The 26,120-nt window shown below is 39.6% G+C and overlaps 1 protein-coding gene across 3 annotated transcripts in view; it reads right to left on the reverse strand.

The window, feature by feature from the left end:
* The window catches only part of TRAPPC10 (trafficking protein particle complex subunit 10), a 96,492-nt gene that overhangs the window by 35,238 nt on the left and 35,134 nt on the right, over positions 1 to 26,120 (reverse strand). For all 3 annotated transcript variants that reach the window (XM_077817770.1, XM_077817780.1, XM_077817789.1), the window contains exons 5-14: positions 23,990 to 24,185; positions 22,104 to 22,215; positions 20,649 to 20,896; positions 18,968 to 19,114; positions 16,790 to 16,904; positions 15,320 to 15,396; positions 11,157 to 11,248; positions 9,698 to 9,838; positions 8,423 to 8,535; positions 1,039 to 1,553 (exon numbers count right to left, since the gene is read on the reverse strand). In XM_077817770.1, coding sequence (XP_077673896.1) covers positions 1,039 to 1,553; positions 8,423 to 8,535; positions 9,698 to 9,838; positions 11,157 to 11,248; positions 15,320 to 15,396; positions 16,790 to 16,904; positions 18,968 to 19,114; positions 20,649 to 20,896; positions 22,104 to 22,215; positions 23,990 to 24,185 — 1,756 coding nt within the window. The remainder of the gene's footprint in view (positions 1 to 1,038; positions 1,554 to 8,422; positions 8,536 to 9,697; positions 9,839 to 11,156; positions 11,249 to 15,319; positions 15,397 to 16,789; positions 16,905 to 18,967; positions 19,115 to 20,648; positions 20,897 to 22,103; positions 22,216 to 23,989; positions 24,186 to 26,120) is intronic.

The following is a 26,120-nucleotide window of genomic DNA, read 5'->3' on the forward strand; positions in this document are numbered from 1 at the left end:
TTTTCCTGGCAATATTCAATTGGCTTAACCAGAGCCATCTCTTGTGTAGCACAAATTGGGGTGACCGCTCTGGGCCCTGTGCTTTGGGGGGCCCTGCGCTTTGGGGGGCCCTGCAGGCCAGTGTGATTGGCTGGCGTGGTCAGTCCCGGAAGAGACGAATTCGTCACTTCTGCCCCGGGCCCTGCACTCCCCTAGGGGCAGCCCTGGGCGTACCTGTATATTTTCTCTCTTCTTGCAGCTCTCTCCTTCAATCGCTACATACCTTGATCTTCTGCAATGAAGGAGACGGAGATCCTTTGAGGAAAAGAGTATGTGGTAACATAGCTAAAGAATGTCATACTCACAGGGAAGAATTAAAGTTACACAAGCAACCTTAATTCTGACATTTCTTAAGAGCAAGTGGTTGACTTTGCAATCTTAACCGCTTTTTGTATGCAATGATTACTATAGCTGCTATCACACCACACTCTGGAAGTAAGCGACCACCAACGTGATTATGTGTTGCTACAGCTAAATCTGGCAGATACGGACGCTGGAAAAAAGATTACCTGTAATAGAACACAATAAGAAAAACACCTCCCCACCTGGAACCTTTTATGCATTACTCTGAGCAAGTCTGACTATGAAACAAGAGAATCTTACCTTTTCTAGAACATGATGGACAATGAACATTGCAGTTTGGGACAGATGTAATACTCATCTGAATTCTAGTTGTTAGATAAGGGTTTTATTTTTATGAAAGTGATAACTGGATAAATAAAAAGGACTTAAAATGAGTTTGGTGGGATCACTCTAGTCTCTCACTTCTGCACACCAGAGAACCAACCACACACTTTAGCAGAGTTAGCAGCCTCTCTTCATGATCAGCCAAGGTCTGCAATAACAGGGGTGAGCCAGGAAGAGTTAAGCTGCATTGGCAAAGCTGTGGCAGGGGAGCAACACTGGATAGCACTTGCCATCATTATGCCCTTCTCTAGTCAGTGCTTTTAAATCTTCTCTTTCATGAGTGCTATGCTGACTCAATTGTAAAAAACATACCTGAGTTCTGAATGTTATTGTATTGACCCCTGGTTCCAGTATAATGTTGCTACATTTTAACATGTGAGCCCCATCCTCTAGAGTCACCCCTGAGGGCATTTCCAGAGAAGAGCTGCTCTCCTGCCTTCGCAGTAGCATGTGCACATTTTTGCAGATTATTCCCGTTGTGTTCAAAGAGTTATCCGAAGGGCTCCTTTCGTACATTTCATATAACTCCAGTGCTGGCAAGTTGTTTCTTGACAAAGGGAAACCGGCAACCTCATTCGGGAAGCTGATAATACCGTTGGAAGTTTTGTGTTTAGTGAGCCATTCAGCTGTTTTCCGGTAACTATTTTTCTCAATGCTGAAGTGGACATTGATGGCAACCTGATCCACTTCAACTGGGATAGGCATTTGGCTCAGCAAAGTCAGCTCAATAGACAGTGTTCCACCCACATGGATAACAGCATTTGGAGGGTCAAAATGTAGAGTTTTCAACTGTGCAAAGGAATACATAGACAGTATAACCTTTTGACCTGGAAGTACAGACAAGAACAAGGTATTTTATTCCACTCTGCTTTTGGTAATGCAAGGTTAGCCTTTACAGTAATCCATTTTTTAAAAAGTGTAGACATTTTAAAAACTATGTTCCCCCCCAATACCAAAGAGACAAAACACTATCTTCCTCTTAAACTAAACGGAATAAAAAATTTTAAATTCTTGATGACACCTAAAATCAAATGTTTTTTAAAGTTACAACTTTAGTTCTGCCTCAAATACAGTTGTAGTGAGAAAATCTGACAAAGGAACTGTTCGTGTCAATAGCTTTTAAGCCGTATAGCACACCTACACTGAAGAAAAAAAACAACTCCACACCCCTGACAACGAGTATGAGTCTCAGCTGACTCAGGCTTGCTATATAGGACTAAAAATAGCAGTGTAGACATTCCCACTTGGATTGGAGCCCAGGCTCTGGAACCCAGTGAGGGGAGTGGATCTCAGAGCACTTTTTTTGGACAGTGTAGATGTACCCATAGCAAGATCTGTTATTCATTCAACCTCTTCAGAATCACTTACTCATGTAGCAAACATTTCCCAATCTAAGCAGCACAGTATCATAAGACTAATGCTGGGCGATTATTCTTTATGCTCCTGTACACCTGAACAGTTAATTTAACATGACAGAATATTCCAGAGGACATACCACCGTAGCAAACGTAAACTCATGATAGTCATGATCAGAGTGGTGCCTGGAGCCATTATCTGCACCAGGTCAGGTTCCCCTCACTCTTACATAATTGCTAGATGCCAGAAAACAACCGGTGACAGGCACTTAAAATATATATATATATATATTTTTATATTTCAGCTAGGAAGCAGGCCTAGCATGACACATCTATGGTATTTCCAAGGTGTCTTCACTTTTGTAATCTAAGCAGAACATCAAGAAATATGTACATAAAGATGAGCAAAAAGAAAAGGAGTACTTGTGGCACCTTAGAGACTAACCAATTTGAGCATAAGCTTTTGTGAGCTACAGCTCACTTCATCGGATGCATACTGTGGAAAGTGTAGATCTTTTATACACACAAAGCATGAAAAAATACCTTCCCCCACCCCACTCTCCTGCTGGCAATAGCATATCTAAAGTGATCACTCTCCTTATAATGTGAATGATAATCAAGTTGGGCCATCTCCAGCCCAAATCCAAGTTCTCTCACACACACACCCCCACCCACACACACACAAACCCACTCTCCTGCTGGCCTAACAACATCAGCCACACTATCAGAGGCTCGTTCACCTGCACATCCACCAATGTGATATATGCCATCATGTGCCAACAATGCCCCTCTGCCATGTACATTGGTCAAACTGGACAGTCTCTACGTAAAAGAATAAATGGACACAAATCAGATGTCAAGAATTATAACGTTCATAAACCAGTCGGAGAACACTTCAATCTCTCTGGTCACGTGATTACAGACATGAAAGTTGCAATTCTTCAACAAAAAAAACTTCAAATCCAGACTCCAGCGAGAAACTGTTGAATTGGAATTCATTTGCAAATTGGATACAATTAACTTAGGCTTGAATAGAGACTGGGAGTGGCGAAGTCATTATGCAAGGTAACCTATTTCCCCTTGTTTTTTCCTAAACACCCCCACCCCCAGATGTTCTTGTTAAACCCTGAATTTGTGCTGGAAATGGCCCACCTTGATTATCATACACATTGTAAGGAGAGTGGTCACTTTAGATAAGCTATTGCCAGCAGGAGAGTGGGGTGGGGGGGGGGAGGTATTTTTTCATGCTTTGTGTGTATAAAAGATCTTCTACACTTTCCACAGTATGCATCCGATGAAGTGAGCTGTAGCTCACGAAAGCTTATGCTCAAATAAATTGGTTAGTCTCTAAGGTGCCACAAGTCCTCCTTTTCTTTTTGCGAATACAGACTAACACGGCTGTTACTCTGAAAGATGAGCAGTATATCTTCAGAAAAAATTTCCCCGAAGTGTGCTCGGAGTTTAAATCATAGTAAATGCTTCTGAGGACAAAGTACAGGCTGGAGTAGAGAGGAGAAAATCAAATATTTATCAAGGCAGTCAGAAGAAAAGCCATTAGCCAGAGGGGAGCACAAGGCTGACACTAGAGAAGGCAGGACAACAGTCTGCAGAGCATGATTTCAGAGCTACAGAGAGTGGGCTCCAGAGGCAGAAAGGTAAATCAGGGAGTGTAAGATGGTTGGAGATGAACTGTGAGCTGCCCTGGTAGCGGCAACAGGGAAGTAGAAAGGTGAGGAAAAACTAAAGAACCTTTCTGGTATTCAACTGAACATGTTAATTAGTGCATCATCCATTATTGCCAATAATGCATGAACTAAGAAGTGCTTCCAAAAGTCTCTCAGCCTAATACCATTTACAATACCATTACAAAAAGTGGACAGACCAGAATTTAGATAGTGTTATTATGACTTATAAAACTAAACAGAAACATACATTATAGTAAAGTATCCACTGCCTGACAGTACAACAAGCCTGTAAAAGCCAGGAAATTCAGAGTTACAGATGCTATCAGGCTCTATCCTCTACTCTCAGAGCTGCACCTAATTCCATAGAAGCAGAAACTGAGGGCTCAAAACTTGGCTCTCTTAAAATGGTTATAAAATCCCATAGAATTGGTAATCAACTTGTTTATTACTATATTTTTGTTTACAAGTAACATCCCCAGTGACTCCAGATCACACCACCTTTGGGCTTATCTATACTACAGTTACAACCTGGTTCCAATTTGTGGTATAGACGAAACCCCTCCCTGATGGACCTGCAACCTTGTTGTGGTGGTGAGGCTTGCGTGGGCTAAAGACCCTCAGAGCTATATTATTCAGAGCTTTTATACTCCTGGTAGTGTCCCCCTTAACAAGCAGGTCTGAGGTGAGGCTCCTGACTAACTGTGGTCCAAACATCAAGACCTCAACAGTTGATCGGGTGCATACAGAGGACTTTCTAGTACTCTGCAGCTGTGAAGGTGGATGAGGGCTGCAAGAGGAGAGAGGCCCCTGGCTGTCTTGGATCTCCTTGCCACTGGGTCAGGGTTTTCCTCCTGTAAAGTTTTGTGTGGTTACCGCCTGTGCACCAGTTTCCCCACAGCTTCCCGTGGGGATCAACAAGCGTCTCATGACTCTTTGGCTCAAGCTCAGTAACAATCAATATGCCATGGTCATCAGCGCATACGCCCCAGCACTCGATGAGGAAGACAATAAGCAGCAGTTTTACAGAACTCCTGATGCAGTCCTCACAACCACACCTAAGGCCAACAAACTCATCCTCTTGGGAGATGTCAATGCTAGAGACAGATGGGATTCTCAACTCTAGAGAGGCACAATAGGCAAAGAAGGGGTGGGAAATGTAAACCCCAATGGTATTCTCCTTCTTAGCAAATGTGTGGCGCATGACCTGCTCATCACGAATACCATCTTTAGGCAGAGTAACAAATTTAAGACCACCTGGAAACATCTTCGGTCCAAACACTGGCACCTCCTTGACTATGTTATAGTCAGAGTCTGAGACTATACCGACATCCATACAACATGAACAAGGAGAAATGCCCACCACTGTTGGACAGACCATCAATTAGTCACATACCTGCAACTCGCTCCACCACACCACAAAACACCCAAAGACTAAGCGAAAGCGGTACAACATCAAAGCACTTCAAGACCAAGACAGCTGTGAGATGTTCCAGCAACATCTGTCTGAGAAACTCTCTAACCTGCCCAACATCACTGACATTCAAGAGCACTGGGATCAACTTAAAAACACCATTCACAATACATGTGCTGAAACCAGAGAACATTCCACTCATCGGCACCAAGACTGGTCTGACGAAAACAATGAGGAAATCCTAGCATTAATTCAACAAAAAAGAAATGCATTTTGTAACTGGCAAAATGATTCCTCTAACAAATGAAAACATGAGACCTATCACCTGCTTAAAGCCAAAGTAGGCTATGTGACCTCAAAAACAAGTGGTGGAAAGAGAAGGCCTCAGATCCAGGATTTCGTAGACCAGGATGACAGGAGAAGCTTCTTTCAAGCAACAAAAGCTATATATTTGCCAAGCCCCAAAGGCCCAACCCGCTTACATTCTCAGGATTCCTTCACCTTCCTTAAGGACAATGCAGCTATTACACAACACTGGAAGGAGCACTTTTGAGAGCCTACTAATCCACGGTCTCTGAAGACACAATCGAGTTTATTCCAGAATGCTGAGCAATGGAACACCTTGCAATCGCCCATCTTTTGAGGAAGTCTGGCATGCCATCACTTAGACAAAAAAAATCACAAGGCACCAGGCCCAGACCGCATCCCAGCTGAGGTTTTTAAAGCTGGTGGAACAATGCTCCAGCACAAACTTTGCCAACTCCTCAACAAAATCTTGACCTGCGAAGAAATTCCACCTGACTAAGAATGCCAACATTGTTACAATATTCAAGAAAGGGAAGAAATCTTAGTGCGGGAACTACAGAGGTATTGCTCTCCTCTCCATCACAGGGAAGGTTCTTGCCCAGATCCTACCAAACTGCCTCCTCCCACTTGCTGAGGAACTCCTCCCCAAATCACAGTGTGGCTTCAGGTCACCTGGAGGCACAATAGACATGATCTTCATGGTACGACAGATTCAGGAGAAGTGCAGAGAGCAACACCAGCAATGTTCATGACATTCATCGATATAACCAAGGCCTTTGACTATCAATCGTGATGCCCTACGGAAGATGCTATGTAGGTTTGGCCGTCCACAGAAATTCATTTCCATCATCTGACTGCTCCATGATGGGATGACTGCCACCATTTTGTGCAACAGCTCAGAGACCAAACCATTCACCATTTGCACTGGTGTCAAGCAGGGCTATGTCATTGCTTCAGCACTCTACTCCATTTACCTTACCGTGATCCTGATTCCCATTCGCGACTGCTGTCCTGACGGAATCAGGTTTGAGAAGTTGGCGATCCATACAATACTCAAATCTTCAATGTCTCCAAACAAAATCTAAGGTCATGAGAATTGGCATCACTGACCTACAGTAGGCAGATGATTGCATCATTCTTGCACACACCAAGGCCAACCTGCAAAGTGCCTTAAATCTTTTTTGCAGATGCCTATCACAGTCTGGGTCTCTCTCTCAACATCGGGAAAACCAAGCTACTCTACCAACCCTCACCTGCACAAACTACTCTTCGTACTCCACAAATCCGATCAGCGGAGAACCCCTGGAAAATGTGGACCATTTTCTGTGTCTTGGCAGCCACCTCTCCCAAACAGCCAGCATTGACACAAAAATTGAATACAGAATCCGCTGTGCCAGCGCAACTTTTGGAAGACTACTCAAACAAGTCTTCAATGATAGGGATTTACAGGTACCAAGGTCTTGATTTACAAGGCAGTTGTCATCCGCACCCTTCTCTATGGGTGAGAGACCTGGATAACCTACAGATGTCGTCATCTCAAGCGGCTGGAGTGGTTCCAGCAGCGCTGCTTCAGGCGGATTCTCAGGATTAGCTGGGAAGACCTACATACTAACATCAGCGTTCTCTCTGCAACCAACATCAGCAGCATAGAAGTGCAGGTCATGAAACACCAGCTCCGCTGGGCTGGCCACTGTGTATGTATGCCTGACACTTGCCTCTTGAAGTAAGTACTCTTCTCTCAGTTAAGTCAGGGAAGAAATGCTCGCGGAGGGCAGCAGAAGCGTTTCTAATACATACTGAAAGTACGTCTTAAAAAGGGAGGCATCAACCCAACAAACTGTGAGGACTTGGCACGGAACAGAACAAAGTGACGCCACAACATACACCAAGACACAGCTCACTTTGAGGAGAACAGATGTGCTCATGAGACAGAGAAGCGACAAAGGAGGAAAGAAAGGGCATAACAGTCCAGTCAACAACTATGTCTCCTACAAGATTACACCTGTCACTTCTGTGGGAAAATCTACAGGGCAAGAATTGGGCTCCTCAGCCACTTAAAAACCTCACCAATGAACCCCTTTGACAGACATCATCCTCGTTTCGAGGGATAGCCAAAGATGATGGTAGTTAGGTTCTGTCTATGTTGCAACCAAGCAAAGGCCATTGGGCATTAGCAGACTTAAAGAATACTTAGGTCACATCTACGTGCAACTACCGATTAAAGCAACTGGAACCATGTTACCACCAGACAGTTTCATATTGGTTTCTGCCCTTCTGGGACAAACTTGTGCAGGAGCATGCGTGACTACTGAAACAAGCTGAAACTCAGGGGATGAGAAGGTGAACAACAATATGCAGAAAAAGAAAGGGATATATTAATAGACCACAAAAAGCAGAAAACATCTGAAAAAACAAAGACCTTACCACACTAACAATCTTCATAGCTATACTTCACTACTGGTGGAGCTTCACTAGCTGAAGCAGTGCTGGGAGTTGTAGCGAAGAGAGGGGGACAGACAACACTGATAAAAATGCCCATGCCTGGTCTACATTACATCTTATATCACTAATACCAATGCTCCAGTAGCTAATTTTATAGATACAAGATATGCTAGTGTAGATGCAGCCATAAAAAAAAACGGACTACTATAGCAGAACTGGAGAAAAAAATCACTCAAAAAGTACCCCCAAAAACACACACACACATCCCTAAAAACTTTTGAGGGGCTTGAGGTGAGAGGTGGAAAAAGTTCCCGATTTGTCAGATAAAAGTGAAATTAAATCAAATAAAATAATTGAATACATGGGGGTTGTGGTCCAGAAGTTACACACAGAGCAGTGAGCTCTGATCAGAAAAACTTACTATCTCCTTTTGAAAAGAAAGATTAAAGATCTGATCAGCTGAAATAAGATGGTCAAATATTTAAATCTAGTCTCACCTTTGCCCTCTGTTTCCTGGTTGGCAAAATTTAAAATTTCTTCGCAGAAGTGTTGTCGCTCATCTTCTGTTAAGTGATCATCACCAGCTAAAAGACTGCTTGTTTGAAGATAGCTGACATACCACGTTAAGGAACTGAGAGGAAAGAACTACAATCCATTTCAGAAACACTTTGGTGGGGAAAAAAATTTGATGAATTTTTGAGTTACGGCTTTTCTACCCTCCAGATACTGGATAAGCTGCTTTAGCATCAACAGACATTCCCATTAGAAAATAAAGCAATGGAAGGGTTCACTATCATTAAAGCCCATTACAGAAGCATCTTTTTATTTTACTGCAGATCTAATAAAGTTATCCACCACACGTAGTCTGTTTTTTATGTAGCAAAATGCAGTGTCTCAAACACATAACTGACTGGAGGAAAATTCACTCTCTTTACTAACCACAGAGGAATGAACTCTATGGCCAAAATATTGATGCATTACATTACACTGTGATAAAAATTAAATTTTAAATAAGCTCTAGCATTTGATTAAATTATAATTTATTGGTGTGTACCATACATTTAATGCACAGAACTCTGCTCTGAGAATCCGCCAAATGCGATAGTAGCACTTACCATAACTAATCATAAGAAAGGAATTTATATTCTCTTGGAGTTCTTGCGGTACAGGGACTTGCTGCAGTACAGTAGTCACTAAGACTACATAATCATTAGCTCAACAGCATTTTTTGTAAGAGCACATTTTGAAACATACAGAATAAAAATTTCAAGTGCTCAAGTGACTTGGGAGCCTAGGACCCATTATTAGAGGAGACCTCAGCAGTTAGGACCCTAAATTCTAACTGAGAATCAGTTGGACTTAGCCTCCACTACGTTAATGTGTAGGCAGAAACTGTATAGAGTGTGATGTTTATTGGACCAAAAATAAGTAACATCATATAAACTTTAGGGCTAACATACCCTTTGCTACAAGTGCAAACAGAAAATGTGTACACTAGATTTGTTAGTCTAATATAATGGATCACATTATCTATGCTCTGTCAACTCTGTCTCAAGGACTCAGATGTTGGAATGCAAAACAGGGAAACATAAGAAAAACCTGTATAAAGAGATCAAAGACATTGAATGGATTGTAGAAAAGTCAACAACAGACTAATCTCATTGGCTACTGACTGGACTCTCTCCAGCCTCTCAACAGATTTAGGTCAGAAAATATGCATGTCAACAGAACTCCAATCTGAACTTTCCAGATTTCTTTATTTTAGAAGATACTTTTCAATTTGCCCAAGGTGTTTCTGACATTCTGCTAACTGCTTTCTTGTATGTGTGATAAGCAATGCCCAGCCCTCAGCAAGGTAAGTTTTTAGTGCTCCTTGAAGATAGACCTCTGCCTTCTGTGGATCCCTCTTCCTCCTGGAAAATAAAGAATAAATAGTTCGCACCTGATCTAGGTGAAACAGAATGCCATGGACACATATATCCCAAACTTCTAGCAAGTTAACGACACTGAAAAAGCAGCCACTTTTTTGAGATTTACTCATTGAATATGCACTTGATAAAGTATTGTAATGGATGATCACAATATTGATTTTGCCAACACCGTATACTGGGGGATTGCTTATGCATTTCACCCAAAGCCAAAAATTATTTTTAGTTAGAAATACTATACAGTAACTACACAAAGCATTCAAACACAAATCTGTCTCGAAAAACAAAGGAACCAAAGTCAAGGTTCTCCCCCTGCCAGCCCACTGGGGTTCATTAGTGTGATGCAGATGTCTCATTTTTATAATTAAAAATACGCTTATTCAACAAGTTCTAAGTATACTAAAACTGGGGGGAGGGGGGAGGGAAGAATGGGGGAGATAGGGATCATATAGAACTATTTTGTAATTAAATGGTCTCTCTCGTGTCCTTCAGGCCAAAACCTGAGTGAATTCAGACCTTCCAGCCATAGTATGAGGGTCATGATTAGCTATGATGCATCAACAAGAGAAACACGTTCCAGTATAACAGGGCCAAACACCAAACCAAAATACCGCCCTACTCTGAAACTCCCTGAAATGTAAAACTGGGAAGCATTAATGAAATCTCTTCAGCGGAGCTTAACTGCACATTGGTTTACCTTCCAGTGTGATTTAATGTTGAGCATATTGCAATTAATAAAAACTTACATTAACACATATAGTAAGTGTTGGAAATCACATTAGAAAACATGCCTGAAAGCTTTTTAGCCTAGAGTAGGTGCAAGGGATACAGCTATCATCAGCCAGTTAATAAAAACAAAAGCAAGGAGGGCTCAGAGCCAAAAACTCACTCCTAACTGCTTACTCAGCACATCTGAATATTTATCTTTATTATTCCCCCACTTTCCCCCCTCACCCCCCAAAAAAGGAGGAGGGGGGAGAAATCACCTACTCACTGCTTTCGGGGCCTTTGATATTAAATCCAGCAGCATAAGTTTATTTTAGCCGTCGGATTGCCTGACTATTATTTTGGGTACCGTGGTTTGGCATGACAGATTATTAGTGTATCTTGTTAATTTTCTGTATTATGTATTTTATTGCTGAAAGAAAACCTATTTAGAATACTTGTATTAATAGCACCTGGACCATTAAAAATATTCTGTTAAATGCTTCTTTCAGAATACAGTTAATTTCCCTTACAGACTGTGTCCAAGCTTTTCAACACTATGGTATTTTTAGAAGACATTCTTAAAAAATTCATTTACATATAAAACTCTGCCAAGTCCTTTCCAACGAGTTTAGCCGAGCGGATTCTTCCAATATTTGTGTACATTTCAATGGTGGCATGGGACAGATCCTGTTTAAAGGTAAAGAAACAAGAATTTAACAAGTGCAAAACTTGGAACAGAAAAGAATTCATTCCTAACCAAAAACCCCAATGAACAGTTCAAAGTGAACATAATTATTTGTTGATTTTTGTATAACATTTTGTTTAGTAGTTGTACACATAAGATACTTCACAAGGGAAATGCCACACAATTATGCTAGTTTATTTGAGGGACAATCATCTTAAAATAAAAATGTCTTGAAACGACTTAATTACTACTACAACTGAAAGAAATTGAAGATGGGGGGGCGCCGCGCAGATCTTCAACACCTGGTAACACTTTGTGTCTAAGTAGCCATCACTGTTTCCCCTGTATAATCAGTAACCCTCTACGTCGGTATTACACAGAGCAATAGAGGAAAGAAAAACATCTTTTAAAAATAGGACGAGATTTTAATACCACAAAAAATGACAGGGATTAAAGGCAGATGTAGTTGTACAAGATGTACTTGAAACTACTTTCTAACTCATTTTTAAAGTGACTACATTTCTAGGTGACAGTATTCTGTTACCCTCTAGATCTTTGTGCATCCTGTTCACATTTATAAGATCATTAAAAGTTTGTAAAAGAGCCTTGTCATTTGGGGTTCTAATCATACATATTATGCAGCACTACTTGGAAATGTGTGCATGTACTGCTGGAGTGAGAGAGATCATGTAACTGGTCCTATTCTGAAAGAAGTTTAATCTGAATGAAAGAGGAACCTCAATCAACAGGTGCAATTCCCAAACAAAGAACTAAGAGTTATAGTTGTACATGGATATATTTTAAGACATTTATACAGTTAAATAAATTGTTTGAGGCACTCTGCTGGAAGACAAGCAACCCAGAGTTAAGGTTCCACAACCAACCTTGAGCCCCATTCCCTGCATAGCCAAAACCTGCAGGTCAGTCTCCTTAGCCCCCGTCCCTTTCCCCAGCTAAATTTTCAAAATGGCTAAAGACCCCTCTCCCCCCTAAACACATTAACCAGAAAACCACCACATATATCACATGTTGGCAACCCCAACTCCTTCAGGCTCCTCCTCCACTCTGGGCCACAGATACCAACATTTTGTATCATTCTATCCATATACAGGCTAGAAACACAACCCTCCCTTCCAGCTATGTTCAGCAACATTTCACCTCCCACAGAGAGTCTAAAGAGTCTTTCCCATTCAACATTGCACAATTAAGATCTTCCTAGTCAAGTCTCTATATATAGACTAAAACCCCGTCTTTCTCTCAGTAACATCTCAAGATGGTTTTAGCCCACCCTACAGATGGGGTTCTCAAACTTCATTGCACCGTGACCCGCTTCTGACAACAAAAATTACTACACAACCTCAGCAGGGGGCGTCCAATGCCCGAGCCCACCCAAGCCCTGCTGCCCTGGGCAGGGGAGGAGAGGAGCTGAAGCCCAAGCCCAAGCCTGTAACCCCAGATGGTGGGGCTTGGACTTTGGCCCTGGGACCCAGCAAGTCTAATGTCAGCTCTGACGACTCCATTAAAACATTTTGAGAACTGCTGAGACAGACCAAACATATCCCTACATCGTCAACCATAGATATACTGGCTATAGACACCTCAGTTATATACACACAAAAGATAGGAGCCAACGTGTGTGTAGTAGATTTTACACTTGATATGAAGAGTTTCTAAAATTGTTGTGACTTGTTAATCTCTGTTAATTAGGACACTCTCCAGAATCCGAGAAAGTAGATCATGGAGTTGTAGCTCAGCATTTTCTGACTTTCAAAATTAAAAAACCCATAACATTGCTTAAAATATATGTGACTATTTCAAAATTTTTCAACATCTATAATTCTTAGGTTTAGTCAGAAATTTCCTTATCTATCTAATCAAAATTAGAAAAGTATCTTGATATTTTTGTGTTGTCAGTAAACAGAAATGTCTTGTTATAAAAATATGAATGTGTTTTAATTTCAAATTATTGATGCAACTGAGGTTGGAAGTATATACACTTTTACAGTGTGCACTAATTCCTTATTTGAATTTCTAACGCATACAAGTTCTGTGTAGCCAGAAGAACAAAGGAATTTCACTAATGTAACTTCCAAGCTCTGCAGGCATTTATTTAGCTTACAATTTCTTAAATTCTGCAAGATCTCAGAGCTTAGTAGAGACCTTTACAAAGCTCTCAGAAGTTCAGTTCAAATTTTTGCATTGTCATTCCACAAATTTACTAGTTTACTAATTTGCATTAGTTCTTACTGAGAAATAATGTAAGACATTAAATTTGAAGTGTTTAGACCAAACCTTTTTTGAGATACTTTAAAAATTGTGCCCTTTTTCAATTTTGTAAAAAAGTCACATTTTAAAAGTGACTTGTTCAATTTCCCTCAACCTCGTCCATACCAAATGTCAATGGCCTAACAGAATGTACAAGTTTCAGGCACAAGGGAGCTTTTTCATAAAAAAATTGGGTGATGTGAAGAAGTCAGACTTAATACAAAGTAGCTTACAAATATAACTACAGAATTAGTACTGGTTTCAGAGTAGCAACCGTGTTAGTCTGTATCCGCAAAAAGAAAAGGAGGACTTGTGGCACCTTTGAGACTAACAAATGTATTTGAGCACAAGCTTTCATGAGCTACAGCTCACTTCATCTGATGTCATTGGTGTCAGCTCTGCCTAGCCTGCTTGATGGCCCCGTAAGGACCATCAGCTATACAACTGACCCATTGAGAGAAGGCAGACACGCCTTGGGACTCAGCAAGGTATGCAGGGACATGCCTATGGACAGAACTCTGAGGTGTTTCCATGCCATGTGATGCACAGCTTGTCTTTGGAACAAGAAAGACCGACCACATGGCAAGAGAACATAAAAAGCTGCTGCAGCTCCTCCATCTTGTCTTCAATCCTGCTTCTTACCTCTGGAGGGACTTTGCTACACTGGAGCTTTGAACAAAGGACTGAATGACCCATCCCAACAGTGGATGTACTCCAGAGACTTGATTTGAACCTGCAGTTTATTCTATCACTGCTGCAAGCCTGAACCAAGAACTTTGCCATTACTGTATGTAATTGATTGCATTTAACCAATTCTAGCTTTCATCTATATTTCCTTCCTTTTATGAATAAACCTTTAGATTTCAGATTCTAAAGGATTGGCAACAGCGTGATTTGTGGGTAAGATCTGATTTGTATATTGACCTGGGTCTGGGGCTTGATCCTTTGGGATCGAGAGAACCTTTTTTCTTTTACTGGGGTATTGGTTTTCATAACCATTTATCTCCATAACGAGTGGCACTGGTGGAGATATTGGGAAACTGGAGTGTCCAAGGAAATTGCTTGTGTGACTTGTGGTCAGCCAGTGGGGTGAGACCAAAGTCTGCTCTGTTTGGCTCATTTGGTTTGCCTTAGAGGTGGAAAAACCCCAGGCTTGGGCTGTAACTGCCCTGCTTTAAGTGAGCTACAGCTCACAGAAGAATTATTACTGTGGCTTCATAATAGAGAAAAGGAGATACCACGTTACAAAACAAGTTATGATTCTTTATCATTCAACAAGATATGCTATCTCCAACCCTTACACCTATGCTGAGGGTCATCAGCTTCAATGGGACTAACGTTATACGCAGGAAAAAAAATCCCATTGCAGATCACCACTTAAGAAAATTTCCTGAAAAGCTGGATGCAAACATCAAACTGTTTCCTGAACAGATCTAACTTATCAATCGTATAATCTAAGTTCGGAATAATATATAGTTTCTGAAAGTATGGCCAATTTTTTTTTTTAGAACCTATAAAGTTACAAATCCATTTACATCCCCATAGTAATAGGTAGGCAAGTTAAACCAAAATTTAAAAACCTGGTGCCTAATGTTAGGCTCCCAACTACATACCGTGGCCCTAACTAAATGACAGTGTGCACATTTGAATGTCAGACTGCATAAGTGCCACAATACAGATTTGAGACGTTAACATTAGGTACCCAACGCTTGAAAATGATGGCCTTAACCATTCCATGAATATACATATGTTCATCATTTTCAATATGTATATTTACTACAGTGTAAACACTTATATGTCATACTTACTAAGTAGTGTTTTTCAAAAGCTTCCACAGATGATAAGGCCTCCTTGAGTTTCTTATAAGGGCTTTGTGTGGTGTTAGCTTCAAAATAAAATGAACGAGATACTGACTTACAAACAGATTTTTGTTTTAACACACAATAATCAAATGTAGAGAGAACATTATTTTTATATTATGTGCTATATTTAAAGATAGTCCAGACTATTTAGGTAACGTAATCTTATTTTTACAAATTAGAAATTAAAATATCTAGTTAACAGGATTTGTTTTACTGACCACTACATTTGCTGCTCCAGTCAAAATTCAAATGACATTACAGCAGTTAAGAAAACTTCCCTACACTGTTCTAAAAATAGTGTTCTATATCACATTCACCAAAATCTGTCAGAACATAAAATTATATTTAGATACTCCCCTGTATCTTAGCAAAGTTAAGACTTCTCATACTTACCCATTATAGGATTTATAAAAAAACAGTATGAGAAGCTTCTGTACTTTATATTAGAGAGACAAAATAGGTGATGTAATGTCTTCTATTAGACCAACTTCTGTTGGTGAAAGAGCTAAGTTTTTGATCTTACATAGAGCTCTTCTTCAGGTCTGTACTTTATATGGTATTTTAGTCTCTCAAATGACTTTAAAGTGTTGCATTCTACTAGAAAAGTCTGAAATACTGGAACTTAAAAAAAGTTGTTTGATTTAACCTCTTTATGTCACTCCAAACACTTGGTGAGGAGAAAAAAAGCTACCAACTGCAGCAAGTCAAAAATTATAAGAGGGAAAACTCGCTTTTAATGGAATTGCAGTAGACTGCATATTGCTGGATTCCCTTTCACTCATTATCCCACCTGCAAAAGTAGAATTACATCTCAGCATCTGGCAAACAATACAAATATACTAATTGTACTAGGAGATATTTAACATCTGGAATTTTTTCAATGAATTGTTTAGAGATTCAGCCTGATACAGAAACAGAAAGCCAACTAAATCTATGTGGTTCTGACTAATACAGTACAGTTATGTCACTTTATAGCCCTAGTTACATACAGGGTATACAATATCAGATCAGGATTCGTCTGTTTCATTCTCAAACTGACTTTTAATTTTAAAGCTTGTTGTAGGAGCAGTAATAGAAGTAATGTATAATTCAGAACCAAGAGTGGTCAGAAATGTCTGCTGTGGCACCTCATAATGTTGATAGAGAATATATACTGTGAAAGCCACAATCCACAATAAAGGGTTATAATTACAATTTAAAAAAAAAAAATTGAAAAAACCACACACTATACCACTCTTAAAGAACATATGCTCCCCTTTTTCCCCCCTCTCCCCCAAAGTATCACATGTACATTTATCTACTTACAGAATATAATTTAATTCTCCCCATCTAAAGAGCTAATCTAAGAGGGAAGCCACCACATATTTAAACAGATTGCAAGGTATTACATAAAGTACGTATGAGTTTTGGTAGTACCTGTTTCAGGGCGCTCTGCTCCCAAGCCTGCTAACAGATCAACCGTTCTATTAAGATCTTCAGAATTTGGTCCCTTTTCAGACACAAGTCCACACAGGTAACCAAGGGACTTTAGCTATGGAAATAAATACAAGCAATAAATGTGTTCCAAAAAGTTACGAATATCAGTATAAAAACCTTGCTAACAAATGTCTTCTACATCATGACTCCCAACAGATCAGTACAGGATATTTTGATAAATACTGTTGTCATATTACACCACTTATAAAGCCTTCATTAAAATGGTCTCCTCCTTAAAATGGGACAGACAGGAGAGCCGTCTAAAAGTGGCTGAGCATTTTACTTGAAAAGCTGAAAGGAATCTTATCAAAGACTAAATTATATTTATGAGTCAACAACTTTTGGTATTAAAGACATTAAAAATGTAAACACTTAGCACTTTTATTTTTATACAACACCTGAAATATTGATACTTATTAAACCCAGAGGCTTGGGGAGGGGGGATTGGGTTTTTTTTAATGTATAGAGAACAACTTTGATTGGTCTGGCAGTTACTAACAGTTAGGTGCATTTAAAATACCAGGTTCATAATATTATAATTAGTGTCTTGTGTTTCAGTAAAAAAAAATTAAACCACACAACTGTATGAAGTCCAGAGCCTCCAATGTACAGATTGGGTAGATGTACAGGCTGAAAACTCATAACACATCTAATTATTTATATAATGCTGTATGTGAAGTGAAACATTTCTTCCTGAACAATAGAGATGATCAGCAGGGCTGCCTTTAACCAACACAGTGCTGTTAAAGATGTAGGTGAATAGTTACCAATCATTATGGGACTGAATTGGGGGTAGTTTGCTAAATTCTGTGTCAAAGGATGCTGTCTGACTGAAGGTCAACCCTGGTGATTATTTTCTGATGTGAAGAATTAGATTGTCATTTTAGCATAACAGAGGTTACTGATCAACAAGTTATCCAACCTATTTTACAATAGGGTCTCATTACTTGTCTTGCCTCCCTGAAGTAGTAAATTTCACACTGTATGGACTAATTTTCTTTTAATAGTTCTAAATGGACTTTTCATAATCCCACCTCATTTTCTGTTTTGCCATTGATTCTGGTCCTCTTCACTCCATACCTCTGCCTACACTGCAATCCTTCTACAGACTAACCTCTCCCAGCCCATTGTGTTTCTCAACATTCTCCCTCCCCATTTATCATATCCACTCCACCTGTACTCCAACAATTATCTCCTCAACCCTATTTCAAAGCCAAGTGCATCCCCCAAAAGTTTTAATATAAACAGTTATACATTGTAACAATGATTTGTAAATAGCTTAATGTACCTATCACCTCCTTGACTATTTTGCTTGTATGTTTTTCAATTTTACCATGACTTTAGTCTTGCCTTTTTAGGATATGAGCTCTTTTGGGCATGAACTGTCTTCCTATGTTTATACAGCATGTAGAACAATGGAGCCCTAATCCTGATGGGGGGTTTTAGGAGGTACCACACTATAAACGAAGTAAAAATAGTAATTAATAAAAAGAAAATGTGAGAAAGTTCCCAGCAACTTCGGAAAGTAGCAGATAAGTGGGCTGTTGAAGCTAACACTGTCAACAACGGTGAGGGTCAATTATTTCTACTGTAATTATATAACATCCATGACTTCTATATTGTAACCAGATTTCTACAAAATCCATAATATGCTGGAATAAATAAGAAGTTTGGGGAAAAATCAAAATATAAATAAAAAGTTTGGAGGGGGAAAGGCTCTCATTCAGCTCAGGGTTTGTCTTCTTGCAACACATTCACAGTAACCTCCTCCTTTCAGCTGACAGATTTCTTGGGTTCATTTCAAAGCTAAATCAGCACCACTACAGATCAGCTAGAGCAGTCACTGCTTAGAAACATGAAGCACTTCTCTTTCCCTCTCTACATCAAAGACCTGAGCATGGTGCTTAAGTATTCCCAGCCCTTGCCTCCCAATGAAGAAACAGAAAAAAATGTAAACCTGATTATGCCAAGTAGCACGACACAGTACTACCAGGTTAGTCTACAGATAGGTGTATTAAAGAACTTCTAGATTCACAATAAAACATGTCCCAGTTTGTCACAAAGCCATGGCACATTTCAAGTGATATCTCCATAACTGAAATGTAACAGCTTGATTACCTTTTCAGTGGCGTAGCTCCATAAGCCAACTGTGTGGGAAACATTGGCATCTACTTGTGCTCGGTCACAGCAGCCTTCTATTCTTTGTAGGACCTCTAAACAGCTCAAAAATACCCAACAATCCAAAGCTCCAGGAGGAACAGAGACCTGAAGATGAACAGTAAAGGTAATTGAGAAATGAATAATTGCTTGATCATATTAGGACATAGCTTGAGAGACTGGGGAAGAGGTGCACTGCATGGGAAGTAGCTTCCATTTAAGGAGATTCAGAAGACAGAGGGCTAGTGTACACTACCACAACATTGGTGCCACTGTAGTGTGTCTGAAGACACGCTATGCCAATGGAAGAGTGCTCTCCTGTCAGCATAATTACTCCACCTCAACTATGCCGTCAGGAGAGATCTCTTGCCGATATAGTGCTGTGCAGACACTGCTTTAAGTTGATGAAACTTACGTTGCTCCGGGGGGGGGGGGGTGAGAGGGAGGATGGGGTTCACACCCTGAGTGACATAAGTTACATCAACTTAAATTGTAGTGTAGATGAGGCCTAGGTTTGCTCAATTTGGAAAGGAATAAGAGAAAATCTGAAAAAAGCGTATTAAACAACAAATGGTATGAATACATTGGGAACTTCTACTTATTCTGTGTTAGGATACATGAGCAATATGACTCAAATGCTAAGGCACCAAATTTAAGGTGGAGAAGAGGAAGTGTTTTTTAGTGCAACTAATAATCATCTCATGAAATTTTCACTACCATGGTATCTTAGAAACAATCAGAAGGATTAGTTTTGACTAAGAATAGTATCTGCAGTTACAACAGCAAGGATAAGACTAATAAGAAATGAATCACAAGCTCGAGTCAGGAAGACATTTTCCCATGACGACGTAGTACTGTTCCTGAAAACAGATATATGATGAGTGTACTAATACTTAACTTTGGTCATCTGATATACATTGGGGATGGTCAAAATTTATCCCCCCAGCATATCTGATAAAGCCACGGTACAACATTAAGATACAGTAGTAGATTCTCTCTCTCACACACGCACGCTGTTCTGAAGTGAGCTGCTGGCCCACATATCAAGAAGATAGCCTTCCTGCCCTATTCCCCACACAACTATACATTTGTTACCACATAAGTTAATTATTGGTTATAGATCATGACATTGGTAATGAATTCAGGAAAGAAGCATATGAATGACTATCAGCTTCATAGTAAATTTATATTAGTCTTTCAGATCAGGCCCAGAACATTTTAACAATACAAGACAATCATAATACTACCTCCAAAAAACAAACCTTTATGCAGTCTCCATCTGTATGGCTACTCAGCAAAGAAAAACCCATGACTGCCCCATGCCAGCTGACTTGGGCCCACACGGCTCAGGCTGCAGGACTGTTTCACCGCTGTGAAAATGTTTGGACTCTGGTTCAACTCCCTGCTCTGAGACCCTCCCACCACACAGGTCATGATCCTCACAGGTAGATATTTATTTTAAAACATAGTAATATATATGTAATATTGCTATAATATTACAATTAGAAACATTTTTACACCATTATACTGATCGTACACTAGCAGTGCTAATTGTGTCAGCGGTGACTGACAACTGGACAGAAACCTCTATTATTAAACAAGAGATGTTATTTACATAGTGAATTATATTACACTAACTCACTTCTAGTAGCTTAAGCTCCTGCACACAGTTGTGAAGAAGCTCTAGTGCTCGCTGGGATACCTCCCACGGTCTCTGCAGGAAGATCAGCAACGTGCACTGGCGAGAAAACAAGTAACTGCGCAAGTCTAATAGAGTGGCCTCTTGATTCTGAATTAGCTCTCGTTTCTCCATATCTATTGGTTTACGGAGAATCAATCCATTCCAGCTCCGCACTGGTTGACAGAAAAATGTCAACCAGTTTGCTCCATCTAAGTAAACAAATATACAGTTAACGTCCAAACCCATTATTTTAAAGGCTTTTTTTTTTTTAAACCCCCACAACAACCTTAGTGCCAAACTAACTCAAATACCTATATAAGCAGCCACATCTCCCATTACTTACTCTAGATACTTAAAAGTAGGCAGCCAATTTTCAAAATGTTGACTAAATACCTGACAGCTATAAGCAATAAGACAACTGGTTTACAATGCATTTCTGGATGATTAAAGTAAATCAAGTGAAATTACAGATAGAAAGCTGAGCAACTTTAGCTGCCTGAGCATCCATTAATTACACCTCACCATGATAGGTGTCCCCCTTGTTTTAGTCATATCTGCCTTTATCCCACTAATTCATGATAAGTTATTTGTTAAGTGTTCCATACATCTTTCTATTTTTACATCTACACTCAGTCATATCTGAACATCTTATGTTGTATTATGAAATATAACATCTTTCTTATACAAAATAATTGATTTCACATTACTTGACACTTTTCGAAAGGTATGTATCCCATGTTACTGACAAACTGAAATGAACTCAAGTCTCATGCTGCTTGTAGAAAACAATTTATATTAAATATACAACGAAAGAACTGTATACATATGCATTAACTGCGCATGGCATAATTCTACAGTGTCTAGAATTTCTTACTGTATCTAATTTGAAAACCACATTTTAGCCATGTCTAAAGTAGCCTGTAATCATGCATGTTGTTAAAAAAATAGCGTTAGATTCAACGGGAAGCCTTCAAAATAGCATGCAAGAAGATTTGATTATTAATGACTCAACAACAAGCTTTGGGAAGAAGCAGCAGCACCAGGGCCAAATCAAGACATAGGTACTTTAGACCCATGGCTAGGGCCCCAATTCTTGGAGTCACATGAGACCAGAATCTCAGCTTTCATTATGTTTCTAGACCTCACGGATGCAAAGAAAAGCTTGAACACACGCCCAGAGTATAACTGTTGCCTGTCTGAACCTGGAGAGAGCATGAAACAATAGCTCCAAGTATCATGAAGTGTCTCATGCATCTTAATGGAAATCTGCTGCCACCCCAGGAAAGGGTGTGGCAGAACCATATAGGAAGGTTGAGCCTAGGGCCCCTGTTTTACTTTAATTTGGTCCTGAGCAAAACAGGGAGTGGAACCAACTAATCGGCTGCATGCATTCACTTGTTGATTTAAAGCACTTACCACCAGCACCAAAGTTAACAACATATTGAGAGAACAAGGCATCAAGTTCATCATATTGCACCAAGGCATCTTCAAACTGCTGCAGCATTTCAAAGACAAAGGCCAGCTCTTCCTTTTAACACACAGGCAAAGAAAGGTACAAGTTATCAAAACGTGTTGCAGCCAATATTGTGGATTTTAAAAATTAACTATGAAAAGGACTCACTAGCCCAAAAGGACTTCTCCAAACTTGTCTCTGAGGGTTTGAATACCCAGGACAATGTAATGTTACAATTAATTATACTGCTATAACTCCCACATGGACACCCTCATAAGAGGGTCTTTTTCCAGGTTAACCTGTACTGCTTCCAAAGCTAAACAGGAACAAGCTAAACTACAGTAAGCCTGTCCACATGGGAAGTTATAGTGGTATAATTATACTGGTAATTTTTTCTGTACAGACAAGCCCTGACTCACTATAATAAAATATTCAGAACAAGCCTTAACTCTCAGGAACCTCATAAAAAACTCACCTCTTCCAGAAACCACTGCTGATGTACTTATAATTTATACATTCTATTTGTATAATGGAGACACTAGTTGCAGCTCCACAATTAAAGTTCGGTTTTACACTTAAAGCAGGGATTCAACATCTGTTATGTATGAAAAATTCCACTTATTCTCCCCCAAACAACAGCACTTACTCCACAGAATAAATTTTCTGGGAATTTACAAGTAAATCTGTTAATGAGTTTCAGAGTTAAAATTAGTTAAACAGGTCCTTTAAGAAATTTAGCACTTGGCGTCACCCTTTTTTCCACCCTGAATAGGGTTAATCAAATAATGCAAAAGCTTTGATCAGCAGCTTATGCCCTGAATGACTACAAATAAGGTCTTTAGTATTTGTGGTTTCAGATTAAACTGAATTTTAAGACTTTTTCTTCTCTTCCCCGCTTCTCATCCCCAGTCATCATAAGCAGAGTTAAGGCTTTACCATGTTGAGAATTTTTTTTTTTTTTTAAAACCTTAACTGATAATTTACTGTGTTCAACACACTTGAGTTTGGGATAATTGTAACAGCATCCCCGTAATGTATTTTGCCCTAAATTACTGATATCTACTCTCACCCTTAACTGCACCTTAATGAGACTTCTCCTGTCCAACCATCTAGTTTTGTGTTACATAATGAGCCGGGGGGAGGGAAAGAGAAGTCTCAAGAGGTGGTGGGACCAATCTTACATAATGCAAAAATTCAAAACTATATGGCATCACACGTGGGAAATACGTTCTAGTCTATGTTTTAAGAGAAATATTCTAATCAAATCAATCCCTAATGTTATCATTTGAATGTGCAGTTTTTTCTGTAAGTGTTTAAATGTTTGTTAGAACAAATCAGATACATTTAAGAGTCATCCAGATCTGGAAATTCAAAACATCTGAAAACAGGATTCTCTCCAGAGAATTACATGATTTCATTTTAAAAAATAACTTTAAAGTCATTTATACTCTGATAACATTCTAAGCAAAAGAAAGTTTAGTAATATGTACAGCACATTGATATAATATTTTAACTAGAAGGGTTCATTTGCACAGCCATAATATACTTTAATTTTAAAGACATTTTTACACAAAGGCAATGGAACTAATAAAATGCTTATAAAAAAAATCTGTGCTCACATAGCCTTTCTGCTGTCCAAGGTCCGAAGACACAGATGCCTGAACAGATCTTACAGGTGAACACAGCACCACAAAAACATTGCAGGCAAGAATAGTGACAAGTTGCCATAATACTAGCCTCCGTATCTTTTTAAAAGGAGAGTCTGATCGAAAAAAATACAGCCAAGAAGAATACTTTCAACAAAACAAAGGACTAAAAAGTTGTTTAAAAATGTCGTCTAAGTCTGTACCTGCACCATGAAATACTCGCAAAAACTCCACCCTGGCTCAGTCCTCTTCTCCCTCAAAGTTCTCATGTCATCTTCAAACTTGCCTAGATTTTTGGTAAAAGACATGAGAAGCAGCGTCCTGAGTTTTGTCAGGAAAGCATTCCAGGATTCCTGAGAACGGGAAGAGTCTTTCAAGGGGTCAGACAGTACCACACATCTGTAAAAATATCGGTGGAAATTATTTTGTGGGACTAAAAAGTAACATCCAGACATAAAATAAACTTATAATAGCCCCTACAATTACATACCATAAAAAATGTCAAATGGAAAGAGCAAGGAAACTCAGATTTCCATTCAACATCAATTCAAGACTTCTTATTAAATGGTATGAGCTAAGGACAGAGAGTCAATGGAGGTAACAAATAATAGCCTTAAAATGACAATGTATATCGAATAGCCTTAAGCATACTGTAGATGGAAAGGAAGCATTCATTAGACTGGGGGGGAGGGGTTAGGCGAAAGGGTCCTGATACCTGTCAGGAATAGTCTAGTTATTACGTAGTCCTGCCTTGGCAGGGGAGTGCAATAGACGACGTATCGAGGTCCCTTCCAGTCCTACACTTCTATGATAGGTTTGGAAAGAGAAATTTAAGTCTGGGTTCCACAACACAGGAGAGTTTACACAATGAGTATATTCTATATTTTCAAAATCAATAAAAATAGGTTTTAGAAATCCAAAAACACAAAAAAGCTCTGCTTGGAAGATAGCTAGCAGAGCAATAACTAGACTTATTCCTAGAAAGGACTAGGAAACAGAATCACATCTATCAGGTCACATCTAGACCATCTCTCATGGGCCAAGGCAGAATTATTCCCACAGTAGATTCTGTAGGGCTTCATTTTATTTCAAATGTTCCGCATGGTAGGACTCCCACAGCTTCACTCGTAATTTGTGAAATAGTTATTTGAGAACTCATGATCAGGACAGGCTGATAACCAGCATATTTTTCTTTGTTTAAAATTTCATGCTGTGATTTACTAATATTCAGAAAAGGAATAAACCTTTGTGGAGGCAGGGAAATCCCCTTCCCAATTCAAATAGAGTTCCCAGTTACTGAAAGCTACCAGAAACTATTCTGCTGTAGAATTTTTAATCCAAGCTAGACAATTAGAAATTGAACACCCTCAGCTACATTTAATTCAGATTTGCCAAAAAAAAAAAAAAAATAAGCTGATATCATCCAAATACAAACAAGATGCTGACAACATGCAGCATGTTCACATTGTCATCTTAGATTAACATATGAGGAGTGCTCGGATTCACACCTTTAGTTTCAAAGGATCACCTCGTCATTCACTCTTTACACAAGGTGATGACTCTTACAATTAGTCAAAAAGTAAATTATTCAGAAGCGACCCAGTGCAGTGTTTTGGGGAGGGGTAAAAAAAAAAAAAAACCACAATAAAGGTCTGCATTAAAAATTGATTTGAAACTGATTACTCCATTTCCCCGATCTCTCTTCCCTTCCAAGGCAGGAAACGGTTGTGATAATGCTGTACACACTTTTCACTGTATTTTTCTTAAAGTAACAGCTTCAAAAATTGGATTTAATGTAGTACAACAGAGGAGAAAAGCAGATTATACACTGGTAGAAAAGAACAGTGGTTCAATCTAAGGCCTTGTCTACTCTACACAGTTGTTGACAAAAGTCTGCTTTCGTGAACAAAACAGTGGAGGTGTACACACTGAAATGCTCCTCCCGCCGATGTAACTCCCTTGCTATGCCAACATATTAAAAACACCTTAATGAGCAGCACAGAGCTTTTTGCGATGTAATTAGAGCTACGCAACATCAGTGTAGACACCTCACTTGATAATGTTGCCCTAACTCAGCTCCAGGAGGTGTCCCACAATGCCCATCATGACTACTCTGGTCAGCAGTTTGAACTCTGCTGCCCTGAAGGTACACAGGTATGCGGCCCCTCCCCCCTTCAAAGGCCCAGGAATTTTTGAAATTCCTTTTCCTGTTAGCTTGGCCTACACAGTTCACACAGCATCTTCCCAGCTGACTGTGCCAGCTTTACGCAGCAGACGTGCTCACGGGAGCACACCCGGCAGTGTTTGATCGCACAAGTATATGGGGAGAGGAAA

The sequence above is a fragment of the Eretmochelys imbricata genome, chromosome 1 (assembly GCF_965152235.1).
Source record: "Eretmochelys imbricata isolate rEreImb1 chromosome 1, rEreImb1.hap1, whole genome shotgun sequence".
Taxonomy (NCBI): Eukaryota; Metazoa; Chordata; order Testudines; family Cheloniidae; genus Eretmochelys; species Eretmochelys imbricata.